Genomic DNA, 14485 nt, shown 5'->3' with positions numbered 1-14485 from the left:
CTTATTGCCATAACTAACATTTTAATGGTATTTTTATATATATTTATTGCTTATGTCATGGCATAGATTGATTTTTTCCAGGTCACGTTGGGTACCCGCCATGGTTTATGGTTCACCTGATAAGCTAGTATATCATATTTTACTTTTAAAAAAACTCTAACCATTATTAACTTAACTCATATTCATACAGACCGATGTAATGTTTAATCTTCCTAGATGGCATTAATTGGTTATGTTACTACTTAATATTTATTATAATATTTATATTTATTATAACATTTAATATTTGCTTTGTTATACTTGAAAATATATATATATATATATATATATTTTTTTTTTTTATAGGTCCTAGCCACTGAAATCCCAGGAAACTAGGTGGCAGGACCTGCCGGAGCAACTCGTCATGATTCTGGACACCCGGTTAGCCTCCACGTGGCAAGGTATGGGCAACGTCGGGCCCCACCAGGGGCCTGGTGGCCAATAAGCCGGACAGACAATGGGCACAACAGATCACACTGCACAGCATGGCCCACACACTTTCCAGTCTCTGGCTTGACAGTGTACTGTCCTCGATACAGCGAACATACGCGGAGATGGGAGAAATCCCAGGTGCCGTCTGACACGAACATACCTTATACCTTATCTCCAGTTGGCTGAAACAATGCGAGACAAATGTCGTCAGCCATGCATTCATCTGCCACCTTTCTCCGCCCACAGCGCAATCCACAATCACATGTTTTCTGGAAATGGTGTATTCCCAATACACTCTTGATACTGTCAAACAGGGAGAGTGCAATTTCTGTCCCACCTCAGCGATAGAGTGGCCCATTCATCACGCACCCACAATCATCCCTCTTTCAGAGTTGGTTAACTCACAATGTTTATCCATACTGACATTGAATTACCATTTACATGAATGCAGTGATGCACTCTACCGACTGTATATCTGCCAAGTGATGGGTTTGTCCACTAGCAAGGGGGGTTGAAAGAGACATTACCCAGGATCCAGGTATCCCATGAATTCTGTCCTTTCGGTGTATATATGCATTGTATATATTATTATATATGCAGGGTAATTCACTACCAGTGCGACAAACTTGCAGGAGGTGTAGGGGGCACAAAGACGAATCGGAATCACATAGCATTGCAGGGTCCGAAATGCCTTCGTCATGCGGTAGAGGACTTTGAACGGGAGGTCGCGTGAACAGCAATCCCGCTGGAAGTCAGCATTTGCGAACCGTTTCTATTGAATAAACCAAGTAGCAAAAGTCCTCCGGAGTGGATAATCCGCAGTGTCATGTAACCTTTGTCATCATACAATTAAAATCGTATGATGATGCAAAATCATCAACAGTTGAACCATTAGCATTAGTAGAGGCATTTGATGCAAGAAAGCAAGCTTATGCAGCATCAGCCAAAAAAAAAAAAATAAAGTAAAATAAATAAATAAAAAATAACCACTTCCACTTCACCCCTCTGTTCGTTCAAAATACCTGTCGAGCCGAGCCTTAAACTTATTTAGGCTATCAACTTCCACGACAAGGGATGGAAGTCTGTTCCACCAATCAACCACCCGCTGGCTTAAGGCAAATTTCCGCACATCTATCCTACATCTGTCTTTGCTCAATTTGAATTTATGCCCTCTCAGTTGATTATTCTGAGCAAGAGGAAGAATCCCATCAGCATTGAGCATGCTCAAACCAAATGAGCAGCACGCCTGTGCGGGAAACGTTCCTGGTACAAGTGCAGAGTGGCGCATCCGTTACAGTCCGCAACTCCATATGCGAGGTGCATTTCGGCCAGTTCAACGTTTGAATACTCGTCCATTCTACTGCCTCGGGAACCGGTTCGCAAATGCTGACTTCCAGCGAGATCGCTGTTCACGCAACCTCCCATTCAACGTCCTCTACCGCATGACGACTACCTCTACTGCATTTCAGACCCTGCAATCCTTTGTGATTCCGATTCGTCTTTGTGCCCCCTACACCTCCTGCAAGTTTGTTGCAGTAGTAGTGAATCACCCTGTATATATGTGTATATATATATATATATATATATATATATATATATATAGATATATATATAGATATACACATAACATCTCTATCAGATGTTATCATAACATCTTTCATAACATCTCTATCAGATGTTATGAAAGAATAAAGAAACGATGCAGTGATCCTTCGTCAGTTCCCCGACAATGGAAGCTTGAAATATAACAAGTTATCTCAAGATTTTTGTCCTCTATCGCAGAATAGTGTTTTAATCACTTTTTACTCATTTGAAGAGGTCTGGGTTCGATTCCTGTTTTTGACTGGAGAAACTTAATAGTCTTCCTCAATTGAAGCTGTATTTAGCCTCAAGCCAAAACCTCTTAAGTTTAACAATCTGTTAGTCTTAGTGCCACCAGTAAAGCACTTCAAATTTGTGAAACTGCCAATAGTTTTAGATATGCTATATTTCTTGAGGTACCAAATTTTAGAATTTATAATTTACTTTTATTTGAAATAATTAATTGATCAGTAACTAATTCATCTTTCTTCCTTTTTTTTTTTTCCCTCAGTTCAGCCAAGATCCTCCAGATAAACAAAAGAAATCAGAAAAGCATAGGAAAACAAAGTAATTTCTTTTATGTTACTAAAAATACATCCTTTCAATTACTTATTTTAGCAGCGTGACCCTTATAATTGATAAAATATTACATTGTTAGCCTGACGCCAGATGATTATTCTGAGCAAGAGGAAGACTCCCATCAGCCAAGGCTTTATCACCAAGCAGGTGCCTAGTCTCCAGACACTGTAATTTGTAAACCATAAGCCTTTTTTCATAAGAGCATCCCTTTGTTCCATTCAGCAATTGTATTGCTCTTCTCTGTATTCGTTCCAGCAGCTCTACATCCTTCTTAAAATGAGGCCTCCAGATCTGTACACAGTACTCAAGGTGTGGCCTGACCATTCCCTACAAGGGAATAATCACCTCCATTATCCCTGCTAGAAAAATTCCTTTATAACATTGACAGGCCCCAGGTGCCAAGCGATTTTGTGATCAAGTGTCTTTGCCAGTGAATTTGCACTCTCTTGAATAAATAAAATCGTCTTCTTTATTTACAGCGTTACACTAACAATCAATTAAATAAGCTTCAGTAAAGAAATCACTTTACTTGAACAGGAGGAAAAGTAACCTTCTTTCTTTTTTTCTTTTATTTTGCATTACTACTAACCCATTACCGCTTGGTCACAAAGGTGGTACTGCTCCTGCCTCCACGTGGCGGGGCTGGTAACCTAGAGGGGAAAAGGTCTCCCTTCCAGGGCGAAATGGAGCAAGAAGTCCGTAAAACCCAGAAAAACACTGGGTGCATAGAAGAAACTTTGACAAGGCAAGAACAAGAGGAGTCTGGTTCTGTCGCAGCAAAACGTCAAAAGACTGACGTAGGCAGGATCCGAACTCCAACCTTCTTGATTATTCATTCAACTGAAGAACAATCAGTTGGAAAGCTCTCTCCATTTCTAGTGCAGAAATGCCTAGAAAGCACAATAGGAACTCCAAAGACAGTTCGTCGTCTAAGATCAGGTGACCTACTAGTTGAAGTTGCCACTGTTCGACAGGCTGAGCAACTACAAAAACTGAAAACTTTTGGTGGAACTTCTATCACCGTTTCACCCCACATTTCCCTGAACACGTCAAGAGGTGTCATCACCGAATGGGACCTCATGAACGTGTCAGACGAAGAACTGAAACAAGGATTACACGACCAAGGAATCATTAATGTCAGACGAATTATGACAAAGAAAGATGGCATACTAGTTCCTACACGGAACATAATACTTACTTTTGACAATCCCAAGCCACCAACAGTGATAAAAGCAGGCTACCTTAACTGCCGAGTTAAACCGTACATCCCGAACCCACTATGCTGCTATAAATGCCAAAAATTTGGGCACTCACAGACAGTCTGCAGAGGAGTAGCTGCCTGTGCCACGTGTGGATCCATTGAACACATTAGTACTGACTGCACAGCCACAAGACCAATCTGTCTGAACTGTAAAGAGGCACACCCAGCATATTCCAAAGAGTGTTCCCTTTGGCAGCGTGAAAAAAAGATACAGCGGTACAAAACCGAACATAACGTAACCTACCAAGAGGCCAAAAAATCCCTACCGGTTCCAAATACTAATAAGCCCACTTATGCACAAATAACCACAAAACACATATCAATTTCTACCCAAACGGAAGTAACTATACTACCAAGTAAATCACTATCTGAATGGGCAAGGTCATTGTTGTCCCCAGTACCAACGCCCCAAACGAAAAACAAACAAACCAAAGCCATAAATACGCCAATCTCAGTACAACCTGATGCCATTCAACAGAATACCACAGTATCTACTACTCCTGACTCAAACCAAACAGAATACATGGACTCAGAAGACAATTTGAATCACGACTAACAGGTTCTAGAACTGTTCTCCATTGAGGACATGGATACAGGGAAACCTTATTTCCCAAAGAAGGGGAAAGTTAAACTTGACCGAGGCAAATCTTCTGTCCCTCGAAAAGAAGTCGAGGGTTCCACTAAACCCAAATAATGCTTACTTTCTTACAGTGGAACTGCAGAGGCTATCGCAGTAACTTGTCCGACATCCAAGATCTTCTTTCACAATATGACCCTATTGCCTTTTGCTTACAGGAAACCAATCTGACACCAAATATAAATGTTTCCCTTCGGAAATACATAATACATCGTCAAGATCGTGTTGCACAAAATTCGAACAATCCTGCCCATGGAGGAGTAGCACTGATCATCAACGCCCAGATACCCTCAAAGCCACTCCCGCTAAAAACAAACGTTCAGGCAGTTGCTGCACGAGTCAATATTAACTTTGATTTAACCATAGTCTCACTATACTTGCCACCTAACCAAAATATAAGCTATGCCGATTTAGAAGAATTAGTAATACAACTTCCCAAACCCTACTGTATCTTAGGAGACCTCAACAGTCACCATCCGCTGTGGGGAAACCACAATCTGGACAAGCATGGACAAATCATTGAAAAATTACTCGATCAACAGAATCTGATAACTCTCAATAATGGGGCTCACACCAATACACATCTTCCGACAGGATCTACATCAGCTATTGATGTCTCTCTGTGCACAGCAACCATATATCCTCTATTTGGATGGACTATTCAAAGCAATCCGCTGGGCAGTGATCATTATCCTGTGATATGTCGCATTAACACAAGCATTCCCCACCTTTCTTATCGGATCCCCAAATGGAACTTTTCAAAAGCTGAATGGGATGTGTACAAGCAGCTAGCAATACTAGAAGAAAACCAGATCCAACAGACATCCATAAACCTGGCAGTAGAATACATATCTAATCAAATACTGCAGGCAGCAGACAAAGCAATTCCAAAACAATCCACAAAAATATCGGCCAAATCAAAAGTGTGGTGGAATGATGAATGTAATGCAGCTAAAAAACAGAAGAACAAAGCATGGAACGTCTTCAGGAAGTTCCCAACAACAGAAAACCTCATCCGCTTTAAACAGGCAAAAGCAAGGGCAAAACGAGTCAGGCAGACTAGCAGAAGGGAAGCATGGAGACGCTTCGCATCCACAATTACAAGCACGACAAAAACTCAAACAATATGGGCAAAAATACAGCGGATGTACGGAAAACACCCACGTGTCTTCATATAAAAATGCTCCGGACTAACTGTCTTAAAAAGCTTAACATTTTAAGAGTTCTATCGGGCACAACGTGGAGAGCTGACCGTTACACGCTGCTAAATCTCTACCGTGCACTAATACGGTCACGTCTGGATTATGGTTCTGTTGTATATAGCTCTGCTAGACCAAGCGCTTTACGTTGGCTTAATCCTGTGCACCACAGCGCTCTTCGTCTTGCACTGGGGACGTACCATACATCACCGGTTCAGAGCCTATATACCGAAGCGCATGAAACACCCTTACAGCTACGGAGACAGATGCTTTTATTAAATTATGCCGCAAAACTCAAAGGGCATCCAAACCACCCCACTTGGAATGGTGTTTTCTATCCTAAATGGGAAACCCTTTATAGAGCCTACCCATCAATAAACCCACCAACTGGGATACGTCTTCGCTCACTACAAGTTGACTGGCAAATTGACCTGAGTAAGATACAGCCTACTGCCTCACATGCAGTCCCGCCATGGATGTATCATATACCGCCGTGTGACTTTTCATTCACAGCCTGGGGAAAACACACCATGTCCCAACAGAACTTGCTACAAATACATGCCACACTGAGAACCCAGCACGGCCAGTACACACCGATCTACACAGATGGATCTAAAACTGAAAAGCATGTTGGTGCAGCAGCAGTATTTCCTAACATCACTTTGTCCAAAAAACTCCCCACTGAATGTAGCAGCTATACTGCAGAACTCTGTGCTATCCACATAGCCTTAAACTACACACTCTCAAGAACTAGACTCCACAGCGTTATTTATACCGACTCCATTAGTGCTATCCAAGCTATACAACACAATACAAAAATTATAACCACTTACTTAGACAGATCTGGAATACTCTGACCAAGTTAAACCAGAAGAAACAACAGATTTGTGTTATGTTGGATCCCTGGTCACGCTGGTATTTCCGGAAACGAACAGGCCGACCTAGCTGCCAAAACTGCTACCGATCCTATAGACCAATCCTTCACTACACCTATATCTGACTATAAGTACATTATAAATAAGCGATGCCTTGAACTATGGCAACATATCTGGCAGAATCAAGCCAACAATAAGCTACTTGGCATAAAAAAATATCTAAAACCATGGAGATCTAGTATCCATGAGAACCGACATGAAGAAGTTGTATTAGCCCGATTAAGGATAGGCCACACACACCTGACACATCTTTATTTGCTTGCAGCCACTGACCCACCACTGTGTACAAACTGCAACACTCAGCTCACTGTCCACCATCTACTTATTGATTGTCCCAAGTACAGTATTCAGCGACAAGCTATGTTTATCTCATTTCCCACGATGAACACCTCTCTCAGCATTTCTGATCTACTAGGAGACACACCACATGTGTCCAAAATTTTTGATTTCCTCAAACATAAAACTATACAACACAATATAAATTTGAATAGCATCTATACAGATGCAATTCAAGATTTAATATCACCATAGTTGGCGCATTATGGCCTTTGCTGTCCTTGCGCCGTAAAGCCCCCAAAACAACAACAACAACATAACGTTGACAAAACTTCATGAGCTACTCTTGCAGACCGTCTGCACTGCTCAGAAAACTTCATATCTGCCCGCATAAATACCTCCACGTCCTTTTGATTCTCTACCACTGTCAGTGTAGAACCACAGTTGATACATTACTCTGGGGTACTGTTTACCATATGCAGTACTTTACATTTGTCAATGTTAAACTTCAGTTGCCACCTCTCAGCCCATCTGCTCAACTTTGCTAGATCCTTTTCCAGCAGTATACCATGATTAGTGTCATTAACATCCCTGCCGACCTTCGTATCATCTGCAAACTTGGACGTTAAGCCTGATATGCCATCATCAATATCATTAATAAATACAGAACACAACAATGGAACCAACACTGAACACTTGGGGGACTCCACTAATAACATTAGTCCATGAAGAGCAATGTCCATTGATTACCATTCTCTGTCTTCTCCCACTCAGCCACCCCTTTATCCATAACAGCAATTTGTCTCCAGTGTCACAGCTCCACTTTGTGCAGCAGACTACCATATGCAACAGTATCAAAAGCCTTTCTAAGATTAGAATATATGATATCAAAATTATTCTTTGCATCCTGTTCCTTTGTGACCACATCATAGTATCCAGTCAAAGTGGTCACACAAGACTTCCCCCTTAACAAACCTGCGCTGTACTGTGTCCGAACTATAACTGAAGTCTTGTCTAGATGATCCTGCAGTACTTCCATTATTTTCCCTGGAACAGAAGTTAAACTAACAGGTCTGTAATTACCTGTGTTGCCCTTTGATCCTCCTTTGTGAATTGGGGTCACATTTGCACATCTCCAGTGCATGGGTACCTCCCCTGAGTCCAGGAAAGCTCTCATGATTATGGCTAAGGGTTTGCTTACTTCCTTGCTGCCTCCTTTAATATAACTGTATTGATCCCATCAACCCCAGTGCCTTCCTTATGTTTAACTTCAACAATTTCTCCTCCACTTTCCTCTGAATTATTGCAAAATCATCTAGCTCACTGCCAGAGTTTAGATCACTTCTTGCATTCCCCTCCCTGAATACCTCCTCATGTGTGAATGTAGATGCAAAATACTTTAGTTTGTTAGCTACCTAAGCAGGATCATCAACAGTTGAACCATCGATATCAAGTGGACAAATCTGATTCATCCCCTTCTTTCTAGAGTTTGCATAAGTAAAGAACTCTTTGCTGTTTTTCTTTTCGTCCCTTGCCAATTATTTCTCATAAGCTGCTTTTGCCTACCTTACCTCCTTTGTGACATGGTTACAGACCAGCTTATATCTATCATAATCATCCATGTCACCTGTTAATTTATATGTATCCCATGCATTTTTCTTGTCTCCCACATGACTCATTAGTTGTCATTTAGACTCATTTGTTGAAAGACAAGAAATGAGTAGACACATTTCTTGTCTCCCACATGACTCTGCCAGATAGTGACTGGAAGGAGTCCGAGTAGCGTGTATGCGGGGAGCATTGTCGAGGTCAAGGATCTGGGTATATTCTTACCACTTGTACGCCACATCCAAAAATTTCATTACTTCATACAGCATGTCCCACCCACTTTTTCTTACTATTGAATACACCATGAATTTTCAAACTAATAGAGCAAGCATATCTGCGAAAAGATCTAAACCTCTCAAGCACTTCCTAATTCATTTCACAAATTTATGTGGTCTCAACTCTAATTTCAGCGATGTCCATTTTCACTTGCAGTCTGCCAGATCCCATGTACTTTTTCTGACAGAATCTCAGTTATCGGTTGATTCAACTACTGCTCATCTCAGATGCCCAAATTATTCGCTGTATGATTCCTTTCGCCTCAAAGGTTGTACTTTTGCATATGTCTGTTCTGATATTCCTATTCAGAGATTTGGCAATTTGGAATTTCCTCTCTTTGATCTTCTCTGGCTTAAAATCTCTCTACCTCATTGTGTCAAATTCATCTGTTGTCTCTACCGTTCTCCCAAATCCACTAATCATTTGGAGCTCTTTGACTTCTTCTCTTTGCAACTTGACTTTCTCCAGTCCAACTTTCCTAACAGTGAGGTAATTTTCCTTGGTGATTTTAATGTTCACAACTCCAGCTAGCTTCTGTTTTCTAGTCACACTGACCCAACAGGTCAGGATGCTGAGGCTTTTGCAATTACTAATGACCTTGCACAGATTGTTCATTTACCTACAAGAATACCGGACAATCCTAATCATACAGCCAATACACTTGATCTTTTTCTCACAAACAACCCTTCTAAGTACACGGTCGAAGTGACAGGTCCTTTAGGCACTTCAGATCACAACTTGGTGATTGTCTCTTCTCCAACGGAACATTTATCTCATGGCTATTCCCAACCTCGTGCTGTTTGGCATTACAAGAATGCAAAATGGGATGACCTGCGAGTCTTCTTTTCTTCTTTTCCGTGGTCGGATTACTGTTTAAAAACTTGTGATGTCACGTTTGCTCAGATCGTGTCAGTGAAATTATTCTTGCAGGAATGGAATACTTTATCCCATACTCCACTTTAAAATCTCGTCCTTTATGTAAACCTTAGTTTTCCAATAAATGTGCTAAGGCCGTTCAAGAGAAGAATGTTGCATATTGTAATTGGCTTGTTTCTAATTCTTCAGTTTCATTTTCTGCCTACACCAAAGCTTGCACAATTGTAAAGCAGTTATTAATCAGTCCAAAGTAGAGTTTGAACAGGATGAGAGTAGAAAACTTGCTTCTTGCCCTAATGGTAGCCGAGCATTCTGTCTCTTGCCAACTATTGGCTGCAACTTTTGCCCATCTCTGCTCCGACCTCTGTCCAAACCAGATGGTTCTGTTGTCACTTCAGCCAAGGATAAAGCTGACCTGCTAGCATCCCATTTTTCTTCCAGCTCATGTATTAATGATCTTTGTAAAACACCTCCCATCATTCCCAACATGCTCCATTTAATGCCTCCTGTGGTCTTCCATCAAAAGGATATCAGAAGGATTTCGATGAATCTTGATGCTAAGAAAGCTCCAGGTCCTGATGGTATTTCTCCACTTGTTCTCAAAACCTGTGCTCCTGAACTTACTCCTATTCTTTGCCGCCTTTTTTCACTTTCTTATTCCAAAGGTGTGTTTCCTTCTGCTCGGAATTTGCTCATATCCAGCCAGTTCCTAAAAACGGTGACAAATCCCTCCCATCCAATTATCGTCCCATTGCAATTACTTCTACTCTTTCTAAAGTAATGGAGAAATCAGTTAACCGCCAACTCTTAAACTACCCAGAAACTTTCCGTCTGATCAACGATCGCCAGTATGGATTCTGTCAGTGTCGATCCACTGGTGATATTCTGGCTTATGTTACCCATTTATGGACCAATTCAATGGAAAGGTTTGGTGAAATACAAGTAGTTGCTCTTGACATCTCAAAAGCTTTTGATCGTGTTTGGCATAAAGGTCTTCTAAACTACTTTCCATCTTATGGTTTGCCAACTGTTTTTAGTAATTGGTTATCCAGTTTTCTCTCTGATCGCTCACTGAGGGTGATGGTAGATGGCTCTCTGTCTTCTAACTTCTTCACTAATGCCGGTGTACCCCAAGGTTCAGTTCTTTCCCCCACCCTTTTCCTCTTGTATATTAATGACCTTCTTCCATTGACTGGAAATCCTATCCATAGTTTTCCCGATGATAGCACATTACATTCCACTTTCCATTTTGAGAACCCTTGTCCTGCTCAATCAGCTTCAGCTTCTCGAAAATTTGCTACCAATTCCTTAAATGCCGATCTTCAGGTAATTCTCCAGTGTGGCTAAGGCAACCTAGTTTATTTCAACCCTTCTAAATTTCAGTCTTGTCTTATATCTCGCAAAAAGCGAGTCTCAGTTTCAGTCTTGTCTTATATCTCGCAAAAAGCGAGTCTCAGTTTCAGTCTTGTCTTATATCTCATTCTGCTCCTATGCTTATCTTTAGTGACACTCTGATTTCTTGGCAAAATGATATATCTCTTTTGGGGATTACCCTGGCTTCTAATCTCTCTTGGCACAAGCACATTACAATTATTGCTTCCTCTGCATCTAAAAGACTTGGTTTTCTCTTTTGCTCTCGGCGTTACTTTTCTTCCAACAGCTGCTCACTCTGCATAAATCGCAAATCCGCCCTACTATGGAATATTGTTCCCACATCTGGGGTGGTGCCTCCAAAACCTCTCTCAGGCTTCTAGATTTCATTCAGAAAAGGGCAGTTACGTTAATTAATGACTCCTCTCTAACAAAGTCTCTCCACTCGCTGTATCATAGACATACTGTTTGTGCTGCATGCCTTTTCTACAGATATATTTGGCAGTTGAATTGGCTTCTATAATTCCCGCTCTCTCTTTCAAAACAGTCCGAACACATGCAGCCACCGGCCAACATCTGTTTACTGTTCAATTTCAAACTCATAGAACCAACTTTTCATCTTTCTCATTTATTCATTCAACTGCCATTTTCTGGAACAACCTTCCTTCATACGTATTTCCTGAAAATGACAATCTACAGAAATTCAAGTTGAATGTCAACAAATATCCTTTTGTGTTCTCAACCTCCAACCCAAGCATGGTACTAAGTACTATAGGTTCTAATACCTCTTGTATTTGGGGTTCACATAAAAAAAAAAAAAAAAAGTTCATCTGACATCCATTTAGGCCTAAACCTTGAACGATATTTCTTAGTTGGTATGTAAAGCCTAGCAGCTTCCAAGATAAATTCCTTGAATGATTCCCATTTTGAATATGCTGTTGGTAATGTTATCAGTTGGTCCAACCGTATAGAATTTAAATACTGTCTCAGAACACCGTAGTCACCTTTCGAGTATATTTGAGTAAATCCCACTTCAGCATACTGCAACCACTGCCACCTAGTGGCAGTGATTGCAGTGTTCTGAAGTGGGATTTACTCAAATTTACTGCAATCACTGCCACCTTTATCTGCAGATTCTTAATGCATGAAGAATCACTACTGATAATTGCAGACACTTTCAAATTAAACCCTAACTCGCGGGTTTTTTTCATCATTGGCCTGTATTTGTTGAGTATTTCCGCCAGTCTCCTTCTCTTAATATCATTAGTGCCAACATGTGGAACAACAACAGATGTGCTGATCATCCTTCTGGCATAGAGGAAAAATGCACATGGAATGGTTATAAATTGTCAGAGAATACAGAGTTCTGCAATACAAATAAATTATGCATAATGAAGTTACTCAGGGATTTCGACAAGCTAAGGCAGATTATGGTAAGTCTTTGGCAAGGTGTGCAAAGAAATACAGCTGGGAATTATTTGCTTATTTTAACAAAAGAATGAAAGAGATGAATCGCATTGGGATATATGTCCATTGATGAACCTTTAGAGCTTTCTGATAAACAGAATAAATATTTTGCATCTACATTTACAGATGAAGTTTTTAAAGATAAAGTTAGCAGAAGTCTGTCTAATACCCACTACGAATTAAGTGATTTTATATTAACAAAATAAGGTGGAAGAGGAATTGGTGCAGAAAGCACACAAAATTCCAGGGGCTGATAAATCTTTCCAGTAATAATAAAATAAACTGCAAAAGAAGTAGTTAACTTTTAGCCGTCATAATGAGAATGTCCCTAGATTCAGAAGAATTACCTGAAGAATGGAGTTGTGTGGTCCCGTATTTCTCCTATTCATAAGGGTGATTCAAAAATTTTGACTGGATAACTAGATCTGTAAGAATAACCTCTGTGCAATATAATTAAATCAATAATCACTGCTAGCTTGGGGGGAGACAAAGACCAATAGATTGACAGTAGCCACTGGCAGAGGTGAAAGAGATTCTTGCACTGCTTCTATTAGAATGAGCAGAAGCCTGAAAAACAAGATGCATGGTATTTCAGAAACTGCTGGGAGCCATTGCGGTACAAATAAACACATGGGTTGTGTTAGGGTAGCTAAGAATAGAAACAGGTGCAGGTATACTTGCGTGTACACCAATGCTAGGAGTTTAGTAAATAAATTTGATGAATTTGAGGTATTGCTCAAAACATCAAAGGCAGATATTGTTGGGATATCAGAGACGTGTCACACAGATATAAGGGATGCAGAACTGCAATTTGGGGAGTACAACGTCTACAGAAAGGATAGACAGGATAGGAAGGGAGGAGGGGTTATGCTATTAGTTAAGAAACACATAAAAACCAAGGAAGTGAAGCCAGTCGACATCGCTGGACAGTGCAGTGTTGAGTCAGTTTGGTGTGACATAAGCATTGGGAGATCAAAATTGAGAGTAGGAGTGTGCTATAGGCCTAATGACTCTGATGAGTATAATAAGGAACTGTACAGGGAAATAGAGTGGGCCAGTAAATCAGAGAGTCTTATAATGGGAGATTTTAATTTCCCAGATATTGACTGGAATTTGGGGGCTGGTTACTCACACACTAGCAGGGCTTTTGTGGATTTATTGGATGATTGTTTTCTACATCAGCATGTTCAGGAGGCAACTAGAGGGAGTAATACTCTTGATTTGATTATCAGCAGTGATTCTTCATGCATTAAGAATCTGCAGATAAATGAACCACTAGGTGGCAGTGATCACAGTGTGCTGAAGTGGGATTTACTGAAAGAGGTAACTACCATTAGGGGTAAAGGGAAGGGTTATTGCTTCCGTAAAGGCGACTACGATGGACTGAGACAGTATTTAAATTCTATACAGTGGGACCAACTGATGATGTTACCAACAGCAAATTCAAAATGGGAAGCATTCAAAGAACATATCTTGGAAGCTACTAGGCTTTACATACCAACTAAGAAATACTGTTCAAGGTTTAGGCCAAAATGGATGTCAGATGAACTAATGAGGCATATGGCAGAGAAGTAAAATTCATGGGATACTTACAAATTAACACATGACACAGAAGCCTATGATAGATACAAGTTGATATGCAACCAAGTTACAAAGGAGGTTAGGCAGGCGAAGGCAGATTACGAGAAATCCTTGGCAAGGGATGCAAAGAAAAACAGCAAAGAGTTCTTTACTTATGTAAACTCTAGAAGGAAGGGGATGAATCAGATTGGTCCACTTGATATTGATGGGTCAACTGTTGATGATCCTGCTCAGGTAGCTAACAAACTAAATGAATATTTTGCATCGACATTCACACATGAGGAGTTATTCAGCAAGGGGAATGCCAGAGGTGTATTCAACTCTAGCAGTAAGCTACAGAATCTTGAAATAACTGGGAGTAAAGTGG

General features: G+C 40.6%; 1 protein-coding gene across 1 annotated transcript in view; it reads left to right on the top strand.

Annotated features, from left to right (window-relative positions):
* Window positions 1–14485, top strand: part of LOC150080054 (uncharacterized) — a 559273-nt gene that overhangs the window by 72993 nt on the left and 471795 nt on the right. Inside the window, exon 6 of the mRNA XM_090381984.1 lies at window positions 2564–2619. Within this exon, the coding sequence (XP_090238110.1) occupies window positions 2564–2619 (56 nt within the window). The remainder of the gene's footprint in view (window positions 1–2563; window positions 2620–14485) is intronic.

This window comes from Mastigoproctus giganteus, chromosome 9, assembly GCF_048544385.1.
Source record: "Mastigoproctus giganteus isolate SK-2022 chromosome 9, ASM4854438v1, whole genome shotgun sequence".
NCBI classification, from domain to species: domain Eukaryota; kingdom Metazoa; phylum Arthropoda; class Arachnida; order Uropygi; family Thelyphonidae; genus Mastigoproctus; species Mastigoproctus giganteus.
The sequence above is the reverse complement of the archived record's forward strand: the minus strand, read 5'-3'. Positions and strand labels throughout refer to the sequence as shown.